Source organism: Salarias fasciatus, chromosome 16 (assembly GCF_902148845.1).
Source record: "Salarias fasciatus chromosome 16, fSalaFa1.1, whole genome shotgun sequence".
Classification (NCBI taxonomy): Eukaryota; Metazoa; Chordata; class Actinopteri; order Blenniiformes; family Blenniidae; genus Salarias; species Salarias fasciatus.
In genome coordinates, this window is record NC_043760.1 from 1608306 (window position 1) to 1633214 (window position 24909).

The following is a 24909-nucleotide window of genomic DNA, read 5'->3' on the forward strand; positions in this document are numbered from 1 at the left end:
CTGGCAGCTGAACTACAGGGAGGCCTACCACAAGGAGAAGCATCTCTACACCACCGTGCTGGACACCTACGACTACGCCCGCTGCCACAACTTCAAGCACTTCTTCAGCAACGTGAGTCAGCTGTGTGTGTGGGTGGGTGTGTGTGCGCGTGTGTGCGTGTGTGCGTGTGTGTGTGTGTGTGTGTGTGCGTGTGCGTGTCTGTGTGTGTGTGTGTGTGTGTGAGGCTCTGCGTAAGGCGCTCCTTCTCGCTGCCAACAGAAAAACTACACCGCCGCCTGGGACAAAGTCAAAGCCACGTCCTACCAGATCCCTCATGACTCGCACGCCATGCAGCACGCCAAGCACCAGAAGGTCGTCCTCAGCAACGTAAGTTGGACTCCCAGCTCTCCTGACGCCTCAGGGCCTCCGACAGTTTCACTGGAAAGATCATAGAAACATAAGAACGATAACTCCTGGAAAAAAAGGAATAAAACACACCGGTTTTCTACTGAGGTCAGACTCAGCTTTATTGTCGCCGCAGTGAAATAACAATTTACCACTGATGTAAAGTTCAAAGCAGTGATCATGCTTCAGAGAAGATGAGCTGCAACACAAAAATGTGATATCTGTTCATGAAGTCGTGAAAAGGAAAAAACCTGGAAAGATTTATTTGTCATTTTTCTTTGGAGCAATAGTAATCTTTGAATATTGAGGCGTTTTCCTTTGGTTCTCTCCTACATTTTGGAAGTGTTTTAGTCTTAGTTTGGATAAAGTGACATTTCAGATAATGAGGTGAAGACAGGAAGCAGTTTTCCCGCTCACGCTGTCGCCCCTCTGTCTGGCCTTCAGGTGAAGTACAAGGAGGATTATGAGAAGTTCAAGTCCCTCTACAGTCTGCCCAAGTCTCTGGAGGACGATCCGTCCACGGCTCGCTGCGTCAAGGCGGGAAAGCTGGTCCTGGACGTGAGTCTGACGACCGACCTCGTAGCCGCCGCCGCCGGACCGGACCGGACCGGACCGGCTTCCTGAACCCCCCCTGTCTGTCGTCTCCCCAGCGTCTGTACAAGGAGAACTACGAGAAGACCAAGGCCAAGAACCACATCCCCCCCGACATGCTGGAGATCCTGTCGGCCCGGAACACCCAGTCCACCGTCAGCGGCATCAACTACCGCAAGTACCTGCACCAGTGGATCTGCCTGCCCGACATGCAGGTGTACGTCCAGGCGCGCAAGGTCAACGAGCAGCTCAGCGACGTGAGTGAGCCACGCCTGCTCCTCCTCCTCCTCCTCTTCCTCCTGCTCCTCCTGCTCCTCCTCCTCCTGCTCCTTCTCCTCCTCCTCCTCCTGTTCCTCCTCCTCCTCCTCCTCTTCCTCCTCCTCTTCTTCGTCCTCCTCCTGTTCCTCCTCTTCCTCCTCCTCCTCCTCCTCCTCCTCTTCCTCCTGCTCCTCCTCCTCCTCCTCCTCCTGCTCCTTCTCCTCCGCCTCCTCCTCCTGTTCCTCCTCTTCCTCCTGCTCCTCCTCCTGTTCCTCCTCCTGTTCTTCCTCCTGTTCCTCCTCCTGTTCCTCCTCCTCCTCCTCCTCTTCCTCCTGTTCCTCCTCTTCCTCCTGCTCCTTCTCCTCCTCCTCCTCCTCCTCCTCCTGCTCCTCTTCACACAGGAACAAAGCTGTTGTTCATGTTGGATCCATGATATTGGAATTCTGTTTTTATTCACTAAGCCTTATAAAAGAGGAAATAATGACTTTAGTAATTATAAGGAATTAAAAACAAACTGTACTCGCATGTAAAATGAGCAGTGTCCAGTTTCAGACCAGGAAGTGTAACTGCAAGTGCTACACACACACCCACACACACACACACACACACACACACACACACACACACACACACACACACACACACACACATATCTGCACTTATGTATATTTACATACATTCATACACGTGCATGTGCACGTGCATTTGACACACATGCAGACATGAAGAAAAACAGAATGAAATCAAAGATCTCTTGCACGTCTGAAACAGTTGGAGTTTCAGAGCAAGAGGTCAGTCTACCCGCCCCGAGCCGAGCTCCTGCTCTCCCTCCAAGACTTCGGGGAGTTACTGATCTGTGATTGGCTGCCTGCAGCCCTGAAGCCTCCTGAGATCGGCCCAGATCCAGCAGAGTGTGTGTTTCTCTCCAGATCTTCTACAAGGACGACCTGAACTGGCTGAAGGGGATCGGCTGCTACGCCTGGGACACGCCGGAGATCCTGCGCGTGAAGCACGCCGGCGACCTTCAGAGCGAGGTGACCTTCACCTCCTCTCTCACTCGCTGCAGTTCTACGTTCTCCCAGATGGCACTCTGACTCTGGGCTTTTCGTTCCAGGCGAAGTACAGAGCGAAGGGCATCGAGGCGTTCAAGGACTACTCCGTGGTGACGGACACTCCGGTGTACGAGACCGCCAAGCAGAACGCCGTCAACCTGAGCGACGTACGTCCGACAACCCCCCACCCCCCGCCCCACCCCCCGCCCCACCCCCCAGTGATCTGAATCACTCACACCCCTCTCTCCTCTGTCCTCCTCCAGCTGCACTACCGCTCCGACTACAACGCCAACATCAAGGGCACCAACACGGCGCCCGCCGTCACCATCGAGACCGAGAGGGCCCGCCTGGCCAACTACATCCAGAGTGATGTGAGGGAGCATTCCGACACCTACCTCCACCCAGGGTGGTGTGAGGGAATCGAAAACATCCATTAGTGATCTGCTTTAAACTCCGTCTTCTTCTCTCCCAGAACATCTACAAAGACGCCAACAAGCACTCCATGCCCACCGGCTACTCGCTGCCTCACGACACGCCGCTCATCACTCAGGCCAAGAAGAACAGCGTGGTCTCCAGCAACGTGGGTTCTCCTCCGGCTCTGCTCCGACTCTGCTCCGGTTCTCCTCTGGTTCTCCTCCGGTTCTCCCTTCCTAACCTCGTGCTGCTTCTGTTCCGCAGGTGAAATACAAGGAGGCGTATGAGATGATGAAGGCCAGGTCGTACACACTCCACCCGGAGGGCGTCAACTTCGTCACGTCCAGGAAGGCTCACAAGATCGTCAACGACGTAAGACACACACACACACACACACACACACACACACACACACACACACACACACACACACACACACGCGGTCTCTGTACCGATACTAAAACTCTTCCCGCTAGATCTTTAGTTCCCACTAAAGATCTCTGGGATGAACTTAGAAAGGAGGAAGTTCCTGAAACACTCCTAAGTTTCCGTGATGTTCTGCGTTCCTGACTCCACCTCTTCCGTCTCCGTCTCTTCCTCCGCAGCGTCTCTACCGTGAGACGTACCACAAGCAGAAGGACAAGATCCACACAACCTACGACACTCCCGACATCCGGCAGGTCAAGATGAACCAGGACCACCTGAGTGACGTGAGCGCCTCACACACACACACACACACACACACACACACACACACACACACACACACACACACACACACGGTAACCGAACGTCTGCCGTCTCCTCCAGCTGTGGTACAAGGAGAAGTACAACAGCACGAAGGGCCAGCTGATCTCGCTGCCCATCACGCCCGAGCTGCTGCACTGCTACCACGTCAACGAGATCACCAGCGAGGTACGCCCGGCGCACGCACGCCGCCCAAACGCCCGGCCGCCGCACACGCAGTGACGTGTTGTCCTGCTTTCAGCTGAAATACAAAGAGGACCTGTCCTGGCTGCGCGGGCTCGGCTGCTTCCTGTACGACACGCCGGAGATGGTCCACGTCCGCAACATCACCAAGTTCAAGGTAGCGCCGCCTCCTGGTCTCCGCCGCCGCTCGCTCCGCTCCACGGGCCTGAACTGCTCTGTTCCCCGCCTCTCAGGAGAACTACCCGGTGGAGGCCAAGAAGAACCTGGCCAACTTCTCCGTGGTGCTCGACACTCCGGAGTACAAGCGAGTGACGGAGCTGAAGACGCACATGAGCGGCGTGAGTGAGATCTGAACTCTGGTCCAGAACCAGGCTCTGCCGAATCACTCGAAGCTTCCTGAGGGACTGATCCTCTCTGGGCCTTTTCCAGATGGTCTACAAAGCCCAGAGCAAGCGGGACATGGCCAAAGTCACCATGACGGCCGAGGCCGTGGACGTCCAGAGAGCCAAGTGGGCCCAGCAGCTGACCAATAAGGTGGGTCCCGCCTGCCCTGCCCTGCCCCGCCCCGCCCCACCCCGCCCCACCCTCCTCACAGCTCTGTGGACCTGATCCCGGTTTCTCCCGCCTGTTTCTGCAGTACCTGTACACCGACCTGGCCGCGAAGGAGAGAGTCCACTTCACCCCGGAGAGCGAGACGCCGACGATGGGCCACGCCAGAAAGATGAAAGTCATCTTCAGCGACGTGAGAAGCTCCTTCCTTCACACTCAGCGTCTCAAATCACAGAACTCTGCCAGAACGTTTCACTCCGGAAGGATTTATTATTCCACTTATTTTAATTTCAGTGTTACTATTCAGTGTTTTTAAATTTCTTCTAACATTTTAACTCATACGCTAATCATGTCTTGAAAGACAATTTATTTATCTATTTTATTTAATTGAGTCTTGTGTTTTTTTTATTTTTTTAAATTTAGCCTTATTTTATTTTTAATTAATACATTCATTCATTTATTTTTTATTTATAAACAATATCCTGACGCAAATGAATGAAAATCGTGTATATTGTGACAGATGTTTGTTGTTTTCTTGTACATTTATTCCTCTCCGTCTTCCCTCAGAATAAATACAAGGAGCAGTATGAGAAGATGAAGCACCGCTACACGGCCATCGCCGACACGCCGCTGCTCATCCGCGCCAAGAAGTCCTACCTGCAGTCCAGCGACGTGAGTGCAGCGCCCGACACGCCGCCGGACGCCTCGCGTCCCGGCCGGCGGCGGATCAGGCGGAGACTCCAGCTTCGTTCAGAGGCTGCTGAAGCGATGAGGGGCTTGAGATGTCTCAGTCTGCCTGTGGTCTCCTCTGTCCTCAGCTGCGTTACAAGGAAACCTTCGAGCTCTCTAAAGGACACTACCGCACCGTGAAGGACGCCCTGGACGTGGTCTACCACCGCAGAGTGACCGACGACATCAGTGAGGTGAGGAGCCTGACCGGACCCGTCGATCAGCTGATCGCCGGCGTCGGAAGCCGCTCAGACTGAAGCCGCCTCTTCCTCCTCCTCAGGTCAAATACAGGGAGAAGTACATCAGCTCCCTGGGAACCTGGAAGTCCATCCCGGATCGCCCCGAGTTCTTCTTCAGCAGGATCGTCAACGACAACGTCAGCAACGTGAGTGGCTTCGCCCGGAGCCGCGGCGGCGAGCGGCGGCGGCAGGAGGAGGACGTTCGGCGCCCCGCCGCCGTCCCGCCTCATTGACGAGGATCTGCTGCGTCTCTGGCTTCAGGTCAAGTACAAGGAGGACCTGGACTGGCTCCGGGGCATCGGCTGCTTCGTGTGGGACACGCCCGAGCTGCTGCTGGCCGAGAACAACAAGAAGCTGTACAGCGAGGTGACGGAGCGCCGCTCTCTCCTCTGTCTGTCGTTTCACCATCTCTCCGTCTGTCGGTTCTTCCCGTTTCATCCAAACTGATAATAATAAAAACATGTTTCGCTCATAAAACCTTCCAGTAGGTGTCGCTTGTTAAAGAGTTGTGAAGGTTTTTACTATTAAAACTCTCATTGACTCTTAATACAACAGTTAATAAAACATGTTGCTCCATTTTACTCAGTTTACAGATTCCACAGAATTCACCCTGTTACTGTTCCTGTTTTAATAATAATAATAACTGAATGATAAAACATGCTGAAGTGTCTTCACAGTACACATAAAAGTTCTGCCAATATAATGTCACATCTCACAATATGTGAAAATAGTGATATTTTTTTATTGTAGCTTTAAGAAGCTAATCTTTAATGGAAATCTGCTGATTAAACGGAACATTTTGAAACCAGAATGTGTTTCCTGAGCACCGTCCTCTCAGATCCAGTCACGCTCTGTCCCTCTGCTTTGTTTTCTCTTTTCTAACAGAGGCTGTACAAAGCTTCCTTTGAGAAGAACAGAGCCAACTTTAAATACACGTCCGACACGCCGTTCTTCCAGGCCGCCAAGAACGCCTCCATCCTCATCAACGACGTGAGTCCTCCCTTTAAATCCAGCCCAGTCCTGAAAGTCAGGCTTCGATCAGTTCGGTTGTGTTCACCATGTTTTCATCCCTTTTGCTTCTCTTTGGACTCTCAGCCTGGAGGTAAAAGACTGAATTCATCTTCTCTCTCTCGTGATGCTTTAAAAATTGCTCTTTTTAAATCAGAGGTGTCAAAAAGAGGAAAAATAAATGAAGCCCCCCATCACAGCGAACATTCACGCTGAAAAAAACTGCAAAAACTCAAAATCTTACCGAGTTCGTTTTTCTTGTTTTCCGTCAAAATGTCTCATCTTACTGGATTTAAGTTAATTTATGATTTGAGAGACTTATTTCTTTATTTTAAATTCTTATATCAAGATCTCATTGAAAGTAAAAGAATTTCAAAATAAAGTATAAACTTGGAATAAACACAGAATAATCACTTATGAAGAAGAAAACTCCAAAAATGTGCAGCTTTACATTATACAGTCAGCAGAGGAAGCCTGGAGAAAGCTTTTATTTTTTTAATTAGTGCATGTATATGAAGGCGTGCAGAGGTCACAGAGGTCACAGAGGTCACAGAGGTCAGATGTTTGGTCTGTTTTAGCTCTGAGCTGCAGGTATTCCCCAGGCTGAGTGTTTTTGACGCCTCTGTTTTAAAGCAGCTGTTCCAGAATGTGTCCCTCCATCCTCCATCACTTCGTTTTCTCCCCTCTTTCGCTCCGTCGCTCCACGCTGTGGTTCATTTTCATTTTATTTTCCTGGACGCTTGTTTTTAACTCCCTTCTGCCGCTGTGAGCAGAGGACCTACAGGTCTAACTATGAGAAGACCAAGGATAAGTTCACCATCACCACAGACGACCCCAGGTACCAGCTGGCCCGGGAGAACCGGAAGATGAGCCAGGTAAAGGTCCTGGCGGCGGCGCCCCGCCCCCGCCTGGCCTGCTCCGGTCCGGTCCGGTCCTCCAGACCGCCACCGGTGCATGAAGCGGTCCGCGGGCCTGCAGAGTGGTCCCGGCATGGCTGTCAGCGTCCCTCTGTGTCCCTCCCGGTTCTGTCCCACAGGTCGATGTCAAACGTCCTCCAAACGTCCTTCATCTGTGCGTCCAGACGCTGGACTCTGAGCCCACAGATGGAGGCCTCCTGGACCTCCGGGGTTTTCCCTCCAGTCCTCCCAGTGTTTCTGCCGTTTCCACTTCCTGTTGAATCTCATGTCCCCCCCTGTGGCATGCTGTGTGTGTTTGTCGTGTGTGTTTGTCGTGTGTGTGTACACAGAAACTGTATAAGTGCCGATCGAAGGAGCTCCATGAGCTTGGCTGCAATGAGCTGCGTCGCCCTGAAATCCTCACGGCGCTTTACCAGTCCGTGGCGGGCAGCAAGGTAACGAGCCGGACGGCGGCGTCTCGTCTCGTCCTCAAACCAGCTGCCGCTGAAGCCATAAGACCTTTATGAGCCTTCCTGCTGTTTCTGGACACGGCTTCATCCATCCATCCATCCATCCATTCATCCAGTGGTTCTAACTTCCATCCTCCTCATCCTCGCTCTAATCCCTTCATCACTCATCTGATCGTCTTCATCTTCACCGGAGCGTCTCTTCGTCTTCAAATACAGCAAAATGCAGAAAGAACTTCTCACCTCTGCGTTTTCAGCTCAGGGTGTTAAATTCATCCACTCACTCCAGAAAATCAGCTGCAGGTTTTAAACACCTCTTATTGCTTTTAAAGATGCTGATTGTCAAATGTTCACTCAGAGCCGTTTGTTTTGCAGTTAGTTTTTTCTAAAGTTTAAAGGTGCAGTCTGTCATTTTGAGCAGTGCCACTCTTTATGCATTAGGTGGCAGCAGTGAGTCATTTCATTGGCTAATTATTTTTCAGTCTAGCTTCCTGTTACTGGTGTAACGTTCAAGTAACTGGTCAGTAATTCCCTGGAACTTTCCTGATTTCCTGATTGAGCTGACGATTTACCAGACTGGATCAACCTGGGTTAACTGGTTAAGTTAGTAGCTTGAGCAGCGATGCACACGCCACTAAATCCGACACGGAGTGACCCCAGTTTTAATGATAGCTTATTTAAAAGTCGAACATGAACAATGAGACATTCTGCGTCTTGAGCCGATCTTGAAATGTTAAATTTAAAGAAGAAATGTTTTTCCTAAAATCCAGCCTACATTTTATAGAAATGTATTTGCTTTAAGTTTTGTTTTCAAATCCTTCAAACGTCATCATATAAAGTAGGAGTAATGTTCGCGATGCGCATTAGGTGGCAGCAGTGAGTCGCTGTTAAAGCGCAGCCGGTAGATTCAGACTCCTCTCCTGTCAGACAGTCCCGGGTTTTTCAGGACTCCAGGAGGAGGAGCCGGTCGGCCTGCAGGCTTCATGGAAACACGAGTCCTCGTCTCCATCTTCATCTGGGAAACCATCGCCGACGTGTTTCTGCGTGTGTGTGTGTGTGTGTGTGTGTGTGTGTTGATCATGCATGGTTCTGACCGCACGGCTTCATTTCATCCAGTAGAATCAAAGAAATCACTCAGATCACAGTCAGATAACTTTGACTTTGTTCTAATCTTTTTCTTAGAAAACAGAAGTTTGAAGTTATTATTAAATTTAGAATATTTTAGCTAAAATAGATTGTGGCTTGAGTTGATGTGTTATTTATCTTCACGTCTCAGCTGTTCTGTTAATTAAGCCTCATCGGTTTGAATCCGTTGTGTGGACGTTGAACTGTACCGACGGCCTTTCTGCTCCTCCTCCAGTGGAAGTACAGGGAGCAGTACGAACGCGCCAAGGACAAGTTCACCTCCATCCTGGAGACCCCCGAGTACGAAGCCCACCGGCGCAGCAAGAAGATCGGCGACGTGAGGAACCGGCGCTTCAGCTCTGCGTCCCGTTCGGGGCTCGGCGCGGATCGTTCTCACGGCTCCTGATCGATTGTTCCTCCTCAGATCATCTACAAGATGGAGTACCACAAGAACAAGGCCAAGGGCTACACCCTGCCGTACGACACGCCGTACCAGCAGCACATGAAGAAGGTCAAGGAGATCACCAGCAACGTGAGTGGCGCCTCACACACTCTGTCCGGGCTGCAGGACGTGCAGCGTGCTGAGGTGTGTGTGTGTGTTTCCTCCAGCTGAAGTACAGGGAGGTGTACGAGCGGAGCAAGGCTCAGATCAACATGGACCCTGAGGCTCACGACATCCGCGCCGCCAAGGAGGCCTACAAGAACATCAGCAACGTGAGCGCCGTTCCGCCGCCGCCGCCGCCCTTTTCCTCTCGCCGCTCCAGAAACCAGCCAACCGGACGGACTCTGTGTTTCAGCTGGACTACAAGAAGAAGTACGAAGCCACCAAGAACAAGTGGATCTGGACCACGGATCGGCCCGACTTCCTCAACGCCGCCAAGAACTCACTGCAGCAGAGCGACGTGAGGCTCGCCGCCGTCTGCTATGCTCCTGTCGACGCCGCCGTCCTGAGAAACTTACGCTGTCAATGACTCCTCCTCAGGTTGAGTACAAGTACGACAAGGAGATGCTGAAGGGCTGCGTGATCCCCGTGGTCGACGACAAGCTGACGCTGCTCTGCCTGAAGAACGCCGAGATGGCCAGCGACGTAGGTTTCTCCGCTGCCGCCGCGAAACGCCGCCGGATCGGCCGGGGCGTCACGTGACGCTCTGCTCTGTCTGCGCTCGCTCAGGTCAAGTACAAGCAGAAGTATGAGAAGGCCAAAGGTCACTACGTGCCCGTGAAGGACACGCCCCAGATCCTGCACGCCAAGGCGGTGCGCAGCCTGGCGTCAGAGGTGAGAGCTGGAGGTGTCTTCTACCCGAGGTCTAAAACATAAAACGACAGTGCAGCATTTAAAGTTTTTGTGGTGGAAAAAAGTCCATTTAAAAGTTGTTAAATTCCCAGAGAAGCCGGCGTTTCACCGTCTTCGCTCTGGATTCTCTTTCAGAGCAAATACAAGGCGGCCAGCAAGAAGGAGATGCAGTCGGGCTCCTTCACCACGCTGCCTCAGACCCGGGACACCGTCCACAGCAAGCAGATCAACCAGCTCGTCAGCGGGGTGCGCCTCCTCCCCGGTGCCACCGCCCCGCCGCCGCCGCCGCCGCCGTCTGACCGCTGCGTCTCTCCCCACAGAAACTCTACAAAGCCAAGTTCGAGAAGGAGAAGGGCAAGTCCATCTACAACAGCATGGTGGTGCCGCCCGACGTGCAGCACGCCATGGACGTGGCCAAGAGCCAGAGCAACGTGAGCCGCCTCGCCCCGCCCCCAGCCCCGCCCCCAGCCCCGCCCCTCCCTCTCTGAGCGTGGCGCTCGTCTCTCTCCTCTCCGCCGCAGGTCGCCTATAAGAAGAGCGCCAAAGCCAACCTGCACTACACCACCGTGGTGGACCGGCCCGACATCAGGAAGGCCACGCAGGCCGCCAAGCTCATCAGCGAGGTAACCAGCTCGGCTCTCACTGAGGTCAAAGGTTAAAACAGAAGCATTCCCTGTTGATTCTTATTGTTTTCTTGGGGACGTTGGACAGATTTCTCTAGTCCTCCTCACTTTAAGAAAAACACTGTTCCATATATTGAAAAAAGCTTAAACTCCATTTCCCAAATGCTTCAACAGAGATTAGATAAAAACTTAAATTCCGTTTTCGTCAGGATGTGATGCAGGAAACGAACAGAGGTTTACAGAAAGCAGGGCTGAGTTCAGGGTTTTCCGCTCTCGTGGTTCCAGATCGGCTACCGGGAGAAGGCCCGGGAGGAGGCCAGCCGCGGAGGCTCCCTGGTCCACCGCCCGGACATCGCTCTGGCCACCGAAGTGTCCAAGCTGACCAGCCAGGTACTCCGCAGCGCCCTCGCTCCCCCGGCCTCCTCCTCTCTGCAGCAGTGACGACCGTCCCGGTTCCCCCCCCCCCCCCCCCCCAGGCGTCCCGGTTCCCCCCCCCGGGCGTCCCGGTTCCCCCGCCGGGCGTCCCGGTTCCCCGGCCCCGGGCGTCCCGGTTCCCCCCCCCCCAGGCGTCCCGGTTCCCTCCGCCGGGCGTCCCGGTTCCCCCCCCGGGCGTCCCGGTTCCCCCCCCCGGGCTCCCCGGTTCCCCCCCCGGGCGTCCCGGTCCCCCCCCCCGGGCTCCCCGGTTCCCCCGCCGGGCTCCCCGGTTCCCCCGCCGGGCGTCCCGGTTCCCCCCCAGGGCGTCCCCATCCCCCCCCCGGGCGTCTCCGGCCGCCGTTACTTGCAGACTAGCGCCGCTGCGGCAGAAGCTTTAGCGGCAGTCCTGAAGTAGAAGCTGGTCCATCATGCTTTCATCTGTGTGTCAGTCCTTCATCCTTTCATCGCCGCGGAGACGCAGACGTCCATCCTTCACTGCTCAGATCACTGTTCATCTGTCCTCATTCTCACCGCTGTGCTCTGTTCTCCCTCCATCCGTCAGTGTGTGTGTGTGTGTGTGTTCTCATCCCTCATCTCGCTGCGCTCTGTAGGCCAAGCCCTCTCTCCACGGGACGTCGTCCTATGATACGCCCCTGATGCGCCACATTAGGAAAATGAGCGCGGTGACTAGTGACGTAAGGAGGCTCCGCCCTGTCTCCTGTCTGTCCGCGGTCCTGGACCTCTAACACACACTCCCAGGAACAGATGGCTCGCTCCCATCAGGCCTTGCTGCACAGTGTCCCCTGTCCTCCTGTCCTCTGCATTGTGTGCTTGTTTCTGCATAGACTCCTGGCTTCTCTGCGTTCGCCGCTCCCTCCTTCCTCCTGGATGTTTCATGATTCCCTCTTTTCTCCACGAGTCCTTCAGTCTGTCGACGTTTGAAACGACGAGATGTTGAAACTGGCTGCAGCTGAACTCTCCTCATAAACACGTGTATATCCAGTGGAGTCAAACCCCTGATCTGACCACTAGAGGGCAGCGCAGCCCCTCAGAAACACTTCCTGCCACTGTGCAAACTCCCTACATGTGGCTTCCAGATATACACGTTTTTATTTCCAGTGATACTGTTTGACTCGGTGTCTTCCTGAAATGTGACCACGACCATAAACTGACCTCTGCCATATATACTTAACCCTTTATTCCTCATGTCTGCCGAGTTCTGCATCTCTTTATGTTTCTCCTAAACCGATAAAGATAAAGTGAATGTTAGAATACCGGATAAAGCCGATATCAGTGTTATTTCTACAGTTTGCTGTAATGGATGCATTTATCTTTAATAACATGAATAAACAGAGATTCTGCTCTTGAACGCCACACTGCTCACAGGAAACCAACCGTTAGTGTTAAACACACGTAGAATGAGTGTAGTAAAACCAGTAGCGGACTGTGCATTTCACACTAAAGCCTTCAGAACAGATCCGCCTGAACCATCCTCTCAATAACTATTTTAAGTCTATAGAAAAAAATCTTATTATGCAGATAGGCATATAAAGAGTTGTTGCACAGCAGATAGATACTTGTGCAGTCAGAATAAATGCCTTTGCTGAAGTGCACAAGTCTCCTACTACATCTGCGCACATACAATAAGCATCAACAACTTAATAAAACAGCAATATATTTTAGGAAAAGAGGAACATTTTACTCACCAAAATCCCGATTATTTGTAAACAAAATCCATCCTCATTTCCTTCCTTAAAAAGAGTTCAGCTGCTCTGTCATATAGATTATCCGAGCGTTTCAGTTCCATAAAGCCAGGGCTGAAAGTCCAGCTGCCCTGTGGTAAATAATTGTGGTAGGCGACCAACAACTTAGGTGCATACCGCCCCCTACTGTATCTCTTGGTGAATGTAAATCAGAAGGCCTGGATCTGCTGTTGTTAGTGTACGCTAGCTAGAAGGCGCTGAGTCGCCAACTCGAAATCTGATTGGTTGAAGCAACTGTCTGATTGGTTGAAGCAACTGTCTGATTGGTTGAAGCAACTGTCTGTTTGACGCTTCACTTTACTTTACTGCGCCATCAGGAACGGACAGTGAAGGCCTCGGGCAGATTTCTTTTTACCCTAGCAACAGATGATGCCTTAAATCTGATTGGTTAAATGATTTAATATGAAAAAAACATGTCTGGAAGCAGCGCGACCACGAACTTTTCACGAAAACTATGAAAGGAACCAGAACATACCGTTTGGAATCATATATTAATTATTTATGGACAAAATATAATTTACATCAGTCTGTAATTCAGATACTTTTTAGGCCAGCAGAGAAGGCTTTGCAGGCCCTGACGGCCCACCGCTGAGTAAAACACATGTAGAGCAGATAACACATAACACTAAACACACAGTACAGCCTGTTTAGAGCATGAGTTAAACAGAAATGTGGAGTAATGAGTGATTTAATCCGTTTGACAGACGTTCTGTCAGTGCTTTGCTGTGGCATTTATTCAAACTGACTTTAAAGTCTAGAAAAGGCCTCCGACGTGGATTAAAGCGCTCATTACCACAGAGTTCAGCTTTATAAAGGGTTAATTATATATGAAGTCCTCACTTGTGTTCATGTGGATCACCCATTTGCATTTTTCTCGTTCAGCTGCATGTTGTTTGATCAGACGAAAAACCAAAATGTGAGGATGAACTGTTTTATCTGTCATATTTAATTCCTCCGGTCAGTTTGTTTCACTGCAGGTTTTCATTCATACATTCAGATTTAACATCAGTTAAAAAGAAAGTTTTTAAAGTAAACTAAAATAAGAAGATTTAATAATCTAAAGAGAGATTCCATTAAAGATTACGAACCACTGAAGAGAATACTGATCCAGATAAAGTTCATTAGAACTTTTTCCTCTCCTGTTGACTGTCTCTGGCATGCCCGCCGCCCCCCCCCCCCCCCCCCCCCCCCAGGAGTTTCAGCACTAATCTCCTCCACATTCGTTCCCTCTGCGATGGAGTGCGTGGGTTGGCAGCGTTTCCCAGAAGCCAGTGCTGCTCACTGGCTGCGGTGTTTCCACAGGTGAAGTACAAGGAGAAGTTTGACAAGGAGGTGAAGGGGAAGAAGCCGCAGTACGACCTGAAGGAGAGCAAGATTTACAAGACGCTGAAGGACGCCAACGAGTTGGCCAGTGAGGTGAGTGCTGCTCCCGTGAGCCGCCGTGGCGTCACGCTCGGTTTCTAACGGCGCCGCTGCTTTGTGCCGCCGTCGCCCGCAGGTGAAGTACAAGGGCGACCTGAAGAAGATCCACAAGCCCGTGACGGACATGGCCGAGTCTCTGTCCATGCAGCACAGTCTGAGCACCAGCAAGCTGTCCAGCAGCGTAAGCCCCGCCCCCTTCCCTTTAACCCCACCCCCTTCACGTCCCGCCCAGGAGGCGGCTGGCGTTTCCTGCCAGCGTCGCTGAGGCCTTGTTTACACCACGACCTGAAACCTCGGACCGCCGGCTGCGTTCCGGGCGCCTGGTCACATGACTACGGCGCCCGGAGACACGGAGAGCTGCCGCTCTGTCATCAGTTAAACCGGGAACAAGGCTCAGGCTCCGTCCCCACTTCCCTGCCCGTGGGCACTGCGGCAGGCCGGAGCAAACCGTTGTGCACCCACTCAGTTAGACGGACAGTAGCTGTGGTTACGTGGACCAAAAGTAATCTGATTAATTCTGCACCATATAAACACCTCAGTCTGATCTACTCTGCACCGTTCGACTGGCGGGGGTGGGGGGGCTGATAACAGTCCACGTGGGAACAGTGCGTCTGGTTGTTTGGGGTTGTTTCCTGCAGTCGGAGCTCTGCTGGACGTCACTCGGTGACGGCGTAGACAGGTGGAGCAGATCATCTCTTCCCGTTTCAAAACAGTGAAAAAAGAAAAACCAGAAGCATGACAACTCAGCGGTAAACCAGGTGAACACACCTACTGACAACGTTTAGAATCCTGGTCCATGTTCTCCTGGTCCGGGTCGACAGCACCAACTAGTGGCCCAACATGAAAACAAGCGTTCTGGCCGGACCGTCCTGAGACGAGGCGTTCTGATCGGACCGTCCTGAGACCAGGCGTTCTGGTTGGACCACCCTGAGACCAGGCGTTCTGATCGGACCGTCCTGAGACCAGGCGTTCTGGTTGGACCACCCTGAGACCAAGCGTTCTGATCGGACCGTCCTGAGACCAGGCATTCTGGTTGGACCACCCTGAGACGAGGCGTTCTGACCGGCCCGTCCTGAGACCAGGCGTTCTGATCGGACCGTCCTGAGACCAGGCGTTCTGGTTGGACCGCCCTGAGACCAGGCGTTCTGGTTGGACCGCCCTGAGACCAGGCGTTCTGATCGGACCGTCCTGAGACCAGGCGTTCTGGTTGGACCACCCTGAGACGAGGCGTTCTGACCGGACCGTCCTGAGACCAGGCGTTCTGACCGGACCGTCCTGAGACCAGGCGTTCTGACCGGACCGTCCTGAGACCAGGCATTCTGACCGGACCGTCCTGAGACCAGGCGTTCTGGTTGGACCGCCCTGAGACCAGGCGTTCTGACCGGACCGTCCTGAGACCAGGCGTTCTGACCGGACCGTCCTGAGACCGGGCTTTCTGATCGGACCGTCCTGAGACCAGGCGTTCTGATCGGACCGTCCTGAGACCAGGCGTTCTGATCGGACCGTCCTGAGACCAGGCGTTCTGACTGGACCGTCCTGAGACGAGGCGTTCTGACCGGACCGTCCTGAGACGAGGCGTTCTGGGTGGACCGTCCTGAGACCAGGCGTTCTGATCGGACCGTCCTGAGACCAGGCGTTCTGATCAGACCGTCCTGAGACCAGGCTTTCTGGTTGGACTGCCCTGAGACCAGGCGTTCTGACCGGACCGTCCTGAGACGAGGCGTTCTGGGTGGACCGTCCTGAGACCAGGCGTTCTGACCGGACCGTCCTGAGACCAGGCGTTCTGACCGGACCGTCCTGAGACCGGGCGTTCTGATCGGACCGTCCTGAGACCAGGCGTTCTGGTTGGACCGCCCTAAGACCAGGCGTTCTGACCGGACCGTCCTGCGTCCAGGCGTTCTGGCCGGACCGTCCTGAGACGAGGCGTTCTGACCGGACCGTCCTGAGATGAGGCGTTCTGGCCGGACCGTCCTGAGACCAGGCGTTCTGACCGGACCGTCCTGAGACCAGGCGTTCTGATCAGACCGTCCTGAGACCAGGCGTTCTGATCAGACCGTCCTGAGACCAGGCGTTCTGACCGGACCGTCCTGAGACCAGGCGTTCTGACCGGACCGTCCTGAGATGAGGCGTTCTGGCCGGACCGTCCTGAGACCAGGCGTTCTGACCGGACCGTCCTGAGACCAGGCGTTCTGATCAGACCGTCCTGAGACCAGGCGTTCTGATCAGACCGTCCTGAGACCAGGCGTTCTGACCGGACCGTCCTGAGACCAGGCGTTCTGACCGGACCGTCCTGAGACCAGGCGTTCTGACCGGACCGTCCTGAGACGAGGCGTTCGGGCTTCTGAGTGTGTCGTGGTGTAAACGTGGCCTGAAGTGAATCCGGCCTCCGGGTCTCCATCACTCCACACGGTGTAGTAAACCTCGGACCATCACTAAGCTCCATCATCACCAAACACTCATTTCCTGTGACTCCTCATCTGGTAGTGATCCTTACCTGTTTAATATCGACCCCCTCCTCCATCACCTTCTGTAACATCTACTGCTTCACGCTCCTCCTCCTCGGCTTCAGACGTTTAAAGAAAACTGTAACAATCACTCTGAACTCTAAACTCCACTAATTAGAGTTTCCTTGAACTTCCCGTCTTGACCTCAGTTTGTATTTCTGTCACACGCCGTGAGGCTTGTTGTGTAGCGGAAGAGAGCGCCTCCGCCGGGCCGCTCTCCTTCTGCTCTCCTGTACTGAGCTCGCCTTGCTTTACCGGGAATCCCCCATAGTACTGCTACAAGAAGAAATTTGAGGAGAGTAAGGGTCACTACCACATGATTCCCGACACACCAGAGCAGCTCCACCTGAAGGAGGCCTCTGAACTGCAGAGCAACGTAAGTGGAGCGGGGGGGTGGGGGTGGGGGCGTGGGGGGTGGGGCGGGGCGGGGCATCACAAACACTCCAGACAACACAGACTGGAGCTGTATGGGACGGTCTGTCATCAGGTCCAGTCCAGTTCCTCAGCATAACTCACTGGTGACGAGCCGTGAAGCTGCAGTATGGACGGCTTCTGTAGGGGGCGGTAGTGAGTCTCTGAGGTCTGCAGTCCGTCAAGAATTTCATGTTTCTACATTCCAGTTGTTTCCTCTTGGAATAGACACAGAGTTGGTATCAAATATATGGCTCACAGGAGAGTCCAGCTCAACCTTACGAAGTGAAGGAATCAAACAGATTCCAGTTAGGTTGTTCATGGACGGATGGATGGATGGATGGATGGATGGATGGATGGATGGATGGATGGGTAGATAGATCAGACCAACAATAAAAAAGAACGATTAAAAGAAAGAATGCAAGAATTAATTAAACTAAAAATACAAGATTAACAGAAAAAATCTTTCCAGTCGACATTAACATGTGCTGGAGACATTATAACAGGCAAAATAAACTGAGATTCTGATCGTTTTCATGTTTTCCAGTAGACAGAATCAGATGTTTTCAGGAGACTCACTGAAAGTGTGGGAGTGTTTCAGCATCAGGCTGTTTGTAGTTAAACTCTTCATAAGCAGTAACAGGATGTCTTAGGGTGTAAGAGTGACCGGCGTGACTTCCGGGGACAGAGTGCCACTTCCGAGGAAGCCGTCCATACCGTCCCTTTCAGTCCTGAAACACTCCTGTTCTGTGTTTTTATCTGATTCTCCAGGCAGAACTGTGTTTTTCTTCATATCTATTTCAGCTTTGACAAACCACAGCCGGTGATGGTTCTACCTGTGTGTGTCGTCTCCTCCTGAAACCCGACACTCTGACGCTTTGTGTGTGTGTGTGTGTGTGTGTGTGTGTGTGTGTGTGTGTGTGTGGCTGCTTCAGGTGAAGTACAAGGAGAAGTATGAGAAGGAGAAGGGCAAGGCCATGTTGGACTTCGAGACGCCCACGTATGTGACGGCGAAGGAGGCGCAGCACATGCAGAGCCAGGTAGCCCCGCCCCCCCACCCCGCCCCTGTCTCTCACCTGTCCCTCCACAGCCCTGTCCTGTCCCGCGGCAGCTCTGTCCATCGGCATGTGTTTTGTGGAGCGGCTTGCTGGATGTTCGCTGGCTCGGAGCTTGATGGGGTTTGAAGTCGTTTTGCGCCGCCTTCAGGTCTGGTTTGAACGAACGAAGCCGTGTTTTCGCTTCCCGATGCACAAACCTGCTCAGACGAAGAAGGAAAACCAGCTGAAGGCAGCGGAAAATGTGTGGAAATCAAACTGTGCTTTGTGTATCGTTTTTCTAATACTGTGGCAGTTTAAGCTTCGTCTCAGGATTCTGGAGTGAAGAAGGTAAAGTATGCTTCATAAAGGACCCGATTCAACATCCAGCTCAGTGCAGGGCAGGACATGAAGACATTTAGTGCTTTTCTGCATGAACTGAGATTAATTCAGCCTCTGATGAGCCTTCAGAAAGCAAGCTCTTTTTAATGTGATGATGTCAAAAATACTTTAAAGCTCAATAAATACAGTTAATTTATCTGTTTCCTTAGAAAAGCTGCGCTCTCTTACATCTGACTGCCAGATTAGAAGTATTGATAATACGTCAGCAGAGGCAAGGATCGTTTTATTCTGAGTAAAAACTGAAATACATGAAAAACTATTCTGAGGTTTTGGTTGATCAGCCTGATTGAATTTGCTGTGAAGCACAGAGAAGCTCCTTCACCTGTAATTCATGCAGAAAACATGAACATTTCAAAGCTTTTCTGAACCGTTGGTGGAGGAGCTCCGCCTGTTTGACGGTGGAGCTTCAGCCTGTATTTTCAACACAAACACAAACTCAGCGCTGCTGCAGAGCTGCTTCGGTGCAGGTGTGAGGAGGAGGAGGAGTCCTGCCAGGTAACGGCATTGTGGAGCCGCCGGCATGCGGTTCTGGTTCTGAGCTCTGCCTGTGTCTCGTCTCGTCTCGTCTCGTCTCGTCTCGTCTCGTCTCGTCTCGTCTCGTCTCGTCTCTGTGGCCGATAGAAAGACTATAGGAAGGACTTTGAGGAGAACATGAAGGGAAAGAACCTCTCAGGCTTGGAGGTCACCCCCGCCATGATTCATGTCAGACACGCCACAAAGATAGCCAGCGAGGTAACTAAAGGACCATTCACCCCCCCATGACCCCCCCGTGACCCCCATGACCCCCCCACCCCGCCTCACACAGCCCTATCATCATACTAAGACAGTCACACTCCTGCTCAGTGGGGATGCACCGTGCAGCGGTGTGTGTGTGTGTGTGTGTGTGTGTGTGTGTGTGTTATTGTAGCTTGAACCAGTATTCCACTGTTTGCTTTAACATTCCAGTTTAAGGTATAAAGTTTGATTTATGATTTTAATTTGAAAACTTTAGATTAAATGTAAAAATTGACTCGCTGCAGGTTTTAACGTTCTGAAACAAACTCTAAATGCTTTTGTTTTCTATTTTAAATTTGAAGTTTTGGGGGGAAGAATTAGTGACTTTTCCATCTCCAGTGGTTTTCAGAATAAAGGAATCGTCGTTTAAACTTTCTTTTGTAATGAATATTGAACGGCAGGAGGAATGTCAGATTTGGGTGAAGATGTTCCTGTCGGTGCGTCCCCACCTCTCGCCGTCACTTTCCTCCACACTCACAGAAGTTCAGTGTATTTTGCATGTTTGACTTCCCAGAGACAAACTCACCACCGCTGTCCATTGACCTGTCCTCCATCCGTCCCGGTGCCTCCTGCAGCCGTCGTCCTCGCCGTTTGTCTTGAACTGCGTTTCTCTGGTTGCTGCCATGCTGTCGTTCCTGCTTCCTCTGATGAAATGTCATGGACTGTGATGGACTTGCCGAAGTCACCGTGTCTGAGGGGAGTCTCGGTGGAACCGGGAGGCGGCGATCAGCTGTTCTCAGCCGGTCGCCTCACCTCCTGCCCCGTTCCCTCGTTTCTGAACATCGTCTCAGTCCTGCTCCTCCTGAACCCACTTCTAGACGCTTCAGCGGTTTGAGCGTTGTGTCAGAAAAAACAAGATGATTATCAGCCCTCAAATCCGAGCTGAGCAGACGTTACGAGCTCTCCGCCCCGCTGCTCCTCCGAGGCCTGGTGACTTCGAGCTGGAGCTGTGCGGCCCGGCCCGGTCTGGTCTGGCCCGGCCCGGTGTGGTCTGGCCCGGCCCGGTCTGACCCGGCCCGGCCCGGCCCGGCCCGCCCGCTGTGTGCGCCTCTCTGCAGTCTCTGTGTTCTTTCCGCCCTGTAGAGGGAGTACAGGAGGGATCTAGAGGAGGGCGTGAAGGGTAAAGGCCTCACGGCACTGGAGGAAACTCCGGAGCTCTTGAGAGCCCGGAATGCCACTCAGATCCTGTGTGAGGTACGGCTGACCGGGGCGCGACCCTCGACCCCTCCCCCGTGTCCCGGTGACCCCGCCCCCTCCTAACGCCGCCGGGCTTCTTCCTGCTTGATGACATGACTAACAGATGACCTCCGCCCCTCCTCTCCTTTTCAGACGTTCATCTCCTTCACACCTCCGCTCACTGAGCGATACTTCACCCTTCACACACCCTGGACTGTTTTTATTTTTTTTTACATTTCTGAGCTTTTAGAATCGGCCATAAAATAATGTTTTTCTCCTCTTATAAAAATGACCAAATCACATTTCATTGTTCAGCTTACAGTGAAATTATTCTCTGATGAAGGTAAAACTCTTAAACTTTCTGTGACTTTATTTACTCTCAAGGGACAATAACAGATCAGACTTTTTCTAATTAATAAACTGAATAAAGGATCATTTTTTTATAGGAATAGGTTTCTTAATAACAGCTGTTCGCTGCACCTCTTTTTTCCACCTGCAGCCTGTTTCAGTTTGAACTGGAGATGAAATCCTGTTTGTTCCTCTAAAAACATCCAATCCCTCCATTCCTGCTAACCTGCTGTGTTCAGGTCCATCCTGCCTCCTCATGACCCCAGCGACCTGCAGGTCGCACAGCCTCTCACTGCTGGGTGTGTGTGTGTGTGTGTGTGTGTGTGTGTGTGTGTGTGTGTGTGTGTCTGCAGAGGGAGTACAAGAAGGCGCTGGAGGAGGAGATTAAGGGAAAGGGAATGTTGGCCTTGGCGACGGACACCCCAGACTTCATGAGAGCCAGAAACGCCACCGACATCCTGAGCCAGGTGTGTGTTCATCGTATCAGAGGAACCATCTGTGTGTGTGTGTGTGTGTGTGTGTGTGACGCTCACCTCTCCCTCCTGTAGACGAAGTACAAGCAGACGGCGGAGATGGACCGAGCCAGCTACACCACGGTGATCGACACGCCGGACATCATCCACGCCCAGCAGATGAAGAACATCGTCAGCCAGGTAGGTCGACGCATCCGTCAGGCGGCAGCGAGACGAGCACGCCTCACACTCGTGTGTGTGTGTGTTTGTGTGTGTGTGACAGAAAAAGTACAAGGAGGAGGCGGAGAAGACCATGTCCCACTACGTGCCGGTCCTGGACACCCCCGAGATGCAGAGAGTCCGTGAGAACCAGAAGAACTTCAGCACGGTGAGCACAGACCCCCTGCTGGGAGGAAGCGGCGGCTTCTCTCTCTTTGCGGTCGTGAAGACAGTCGTGTCGGTAGTCTGACAGAAGTCCAGCTAATCCTGAGCAGGAGCCGAGGCCGGGTTCCGGCAGCAGACTGTCTTTCTGTGGAGTTGTGGCTCTGACGCTGTTGTTTCTCTCCCCGTAGCTTCAGTACCAGACTGACCTTAAAAACATAAAGGGCAAAGTGTCTACTGTACAGGACACGCCTGAAATGCTCCGAGTTAAGGAGAACACAAAGAATTTCAGCTCGGTATCTCCTCCATCATGTCTTCTTTTCTCTTAACACGTTTTCCGTCGTGAGTCTGCCTCCCCTCACCGTGACGCCGTCTGCCATGCAGCCCGCCTCCTCTGGACGTAAACACGCCTCTTCTCCCGTAACGTGGTGGAAACGGCAGCCTCCTAACCCTCGCCACTAACGTCTGCCTCGTGTGTTTCCTGTAGAGCCCGGCTTGTGTGTCAGTAGGGTCACGTTAGAGAGTGTTCCTCCCTGTGTGTCTCCGGTTCTCCTGTGGTTCCTCTGCGTCCGCCGTCATTCCGCCGCCGTCCCTCGCCGTCCGGCGGTGGAAGCGCCGCTAACCTCCTCCTGTTGTTCCTCATCGAAGATTCAGTACAAAGACGAGTTGGGAGGAGGAACCGCTCTGCCCAAGACCCCCGAGATGGAGCGGGTCAAACACAACCAGCAGAACATTAGCACGGTACCCGGCAGAGTGACCCCGACCCCCCTCCACCCCCACCGCTCATCTCCACCCCCACGCCTCAAACCTCCAGCCACACCCCACTCACCCTGCAGTCTCCCCAGAGGACCATTTTAACTCCACTCCGCGCAGAAACCTGATTTTCATGCTCATTTTCTCAATTTTCCCGCTCTTTTGTGGGCTGATTCAGACCCTCTGAAGCCCCTTCGAGTCCCAGACATCCAGATAAAAACATCACTTCATCAGGAGAATCACATGTCGCTCTGGTCAGGTGTGTTCAGCACACGATTGGTTTGTTTTAGAGGTTGTTTGGCAGCGATGAGATGAAATCACAAATCATTTACAATGACACTAATTCACACGACGCCGCAGGAAGAAAATCAACACTAAAGACATGATAGAAGGTTTTACACCACCGTCCACACAACGCCATGCAGACACGAGAAAATGAGATCCGTGGTTCCAGGTTTCTGCAGCCTTTAAAGGAACTTTTCACAGAGACGAATTACAAGGAACTTTTGAGTTATTTTGGTCTCAGATGAGCCAGAACCGGATCGGTCCGGTTCAGGTGTCAGGCAGGCGGTTCGGGTCGAAGCAGGAGTGTCTGTGGGGACTTTAAGGGCTCGTAATGATCCATTCCTGTCATCAGACCCTCTACTCACGTCCCGGAGCCGCCCGTTTTCCCGCCGTGTGTGTGTGTGTGCGTGTATGTTTGTGTGTGTGTGTGTGTGTGTGTGTGTGTTCAGTCTGCCGTCTCACTGTGTGACCTGTGTGACGTTCAGATTCAGTACAGGGACTCGCTGGGTGGAGGCACCGCCATCCCAGACCTGCCCGAGGTGCAGCGGGTCCGGCAGGCCCAGAAGAACATCAGCCTGGTAGAACCAGAACCAGAGACCCTCTTTTCCTTTAACTCCCCATCCCCGGGTTTTATTCTCCCTCCTTAATACGGCGGCGGAAAGTCATTGTCAGTTTTTTTCACAGTTAAAGATGAACAGTCAACATTTTTCAGGTGCAGTTTGTTTTTGTTTTTTGTGTCTGTGAGGAGGAATCCACGAAGAAAATACTTTCTATTTAAAGTGAGGCTGTTCCAGGCCCGCCTCGACCTCCAATGGTTTCCGCCTTTTCCTCCAAATCCTCCTTTTCTCTAGTATCTCAGAACCCACATGTAACCCTTAAAATTACGGATTTCACTTCAACTCTCCACCAAAAACACGTCTCCCGTTTTCTTTGTACTAACTGCAGGATTCTGTGGAGCCCCGAATGCCTCCAATGAGTAGAAAACAACACTAATTCCATCCTGTGGAACAGAAACTTCCCAGAAGCAGAATTCTGGACCCAAACGTTTGTGAGAATCACTTTCTAGATCAGGTTTCAGGCCTCTTCTCCATCAGAGTAATCACATTACACTTTCATGAGCTATTGGACTTTGGGGGCTCACATCAGAAATCCCTGCGTCTGAACCCCAAAGTGACAAACTCTAAGCAGTACTTCCAGTTTTAAAGGCGTGCTGCAGATTGTAGTCACTAACAGCTGGCTTTCTGAGTGGTGCTGCTGTGTCTTCAGCGTCTGGAGCTGTGCTGTTGTTGTTTCTGTCCCTGTCTTCTTCTGTGCCTGTTTAAACCGCACACCGTTCAGATTCAGTACAAGGACTCGGTGGGTGGAGGCACTGCCATCCCCGACCCCCCCGAGGTGCAGCGGGTCCGAGAGACCCAGAAGAATATCAGCCTGGTAGAGGAGACGCCCTCGTTTGACCCCGTTTGACCCCCGGCTCTGTTTCAGTGACCCTCCATGGTTTCATTTAAACTCCTCTGACCTCTTCCTCTGCTCACACGCATCCTTTAACGCCGTTTCTCCCTCCTTTACTCTGTATCGACGAAGAAAATCAAACCCCATTTTACATATAATCTCCTGAAATAACATGTCAGTGCAGCTTTTTGCATAAATCGCGCTCATCAGTGTTCATTGAGTCATTTCAGGAGGTTTGGGATCAACAAACCTGCGTCTGATTTCCCTTTTTCATACCAAGAACTACAACCTGACAATCTAATAATCATTCTCAAATCTTTTTTTAGAGAAAGTCGCGTTTCATCCTTATTAATGTCCTCATTAGCAGCATCTATTGACTTTTATTGATTTTTATCAATTTAAAAAGCTCCTCAAAGTTCTGAAGGTTTTTTTTTACCATTATAAATATTCATATGTAATTTTTACATTTTCATTCAACCTTTCATTAACAAGATGATTAGCACACAATGCTGAAGGGCCAAAAGTATGTGGAGCGCTTTCTTTAAAGCTGTTTTTAACAGCTTGGGTAGATTCAGTTTGGGTATTTTTACTAATCAAAGAATTTTGTGCAGTTCATAATTACCTCAAATAATTATTTAGAAGTAGAAAACAGCTAATATAATTATGTGTAATAATAACTTCACTGAATAATAATAATAATAATAATATGAGACTAGTTTATGGACCCCAGAAGCTTGATAAAAATCACTTTCCAAATGACGTTTAAGGTGGTTTCCCACGA

General features: G+C 51.9%; 1 protein-coding gene across 1 annotated transcript in view; it reads left to right on the forward strand.

Moving 5' to 3' along the window:
- Positions 1–24909, forward strand: part of neb (nebulin) — a 69960-nt gene that overhangs the window by 37440 nt on the left and 7611 nt on the right. The window contains 44 exon segments of the mRNA XM_030112127.1: positions 8–112; positions 260–367; positions 830–943; positions 1036–1233; positions 2164–2268; positions 2349–2453; positions 2550–2657; positions 2759–2866; positions 2965–3072; positions 3306–3410; positions 3511–3615; positions 3689–3787; positions 3864–3968; positions 4060–4164; positions 4268–4372; positions 4747–4851; positions 4998–5102; positions 5189–5293; positions 5409–5513; positions 6033–6137; positions 6929–7036; positions 8885–8980; positions 9068–9175; positions 9253–9357; positions 9441–9545; positions 9626–9730; positions 9815–9919; positions 10073–10183; positions 10258–10368; positions 10459–10560; positions 10846–10950; positions 14040–14153; positions 14236–14340; positions 16935–17039; positions 18010–18114; positions 19132–19242; positions 20368–20478; positions 21162–21275; positions 21357–21461; positions 21544–21648; positions 21833–21937; positions 22290–22382; positions 23165–23257; positions 24018–24110. Coding sequence (XP_029967987.1) covers positions 8–112; positions 260–367; positions 830–943; positions 1036–1233; positions 2164–2268; positions 2349–2453; positions 2550–2657; positions 2759–2866; positions 2965–3072; positions 3306–3410; positions 3511–3615; positions 3689–3787; positions 3864–3968; positions 4060–4164; positions 4268–4372; positions 4747–4851; positions 4998–5102; positions 5189–5293; positions 5409–5513; positions 6033–6137; positions 6929–7036; positions 8885–8980; positions 9068–9175; positions 9253–9357; positions 9441–9545; positions 9626–9730; positions 9815–9919; positions 10073–10183; positions 10258–10368; positions 10459–10560; positions 10846–10950; positions 14040–14153; positions 14236–14340; positions 16935–17039; positions 18010–18114; positions 19132–19242; positions 20368–20478; positions 21162–21275; positions 21357–21461; positions 21544–21648; positions 21833–21937; positions 22290–22382; positions 23165–23257; positions 24018–24110 — 4728 coding nt within the window.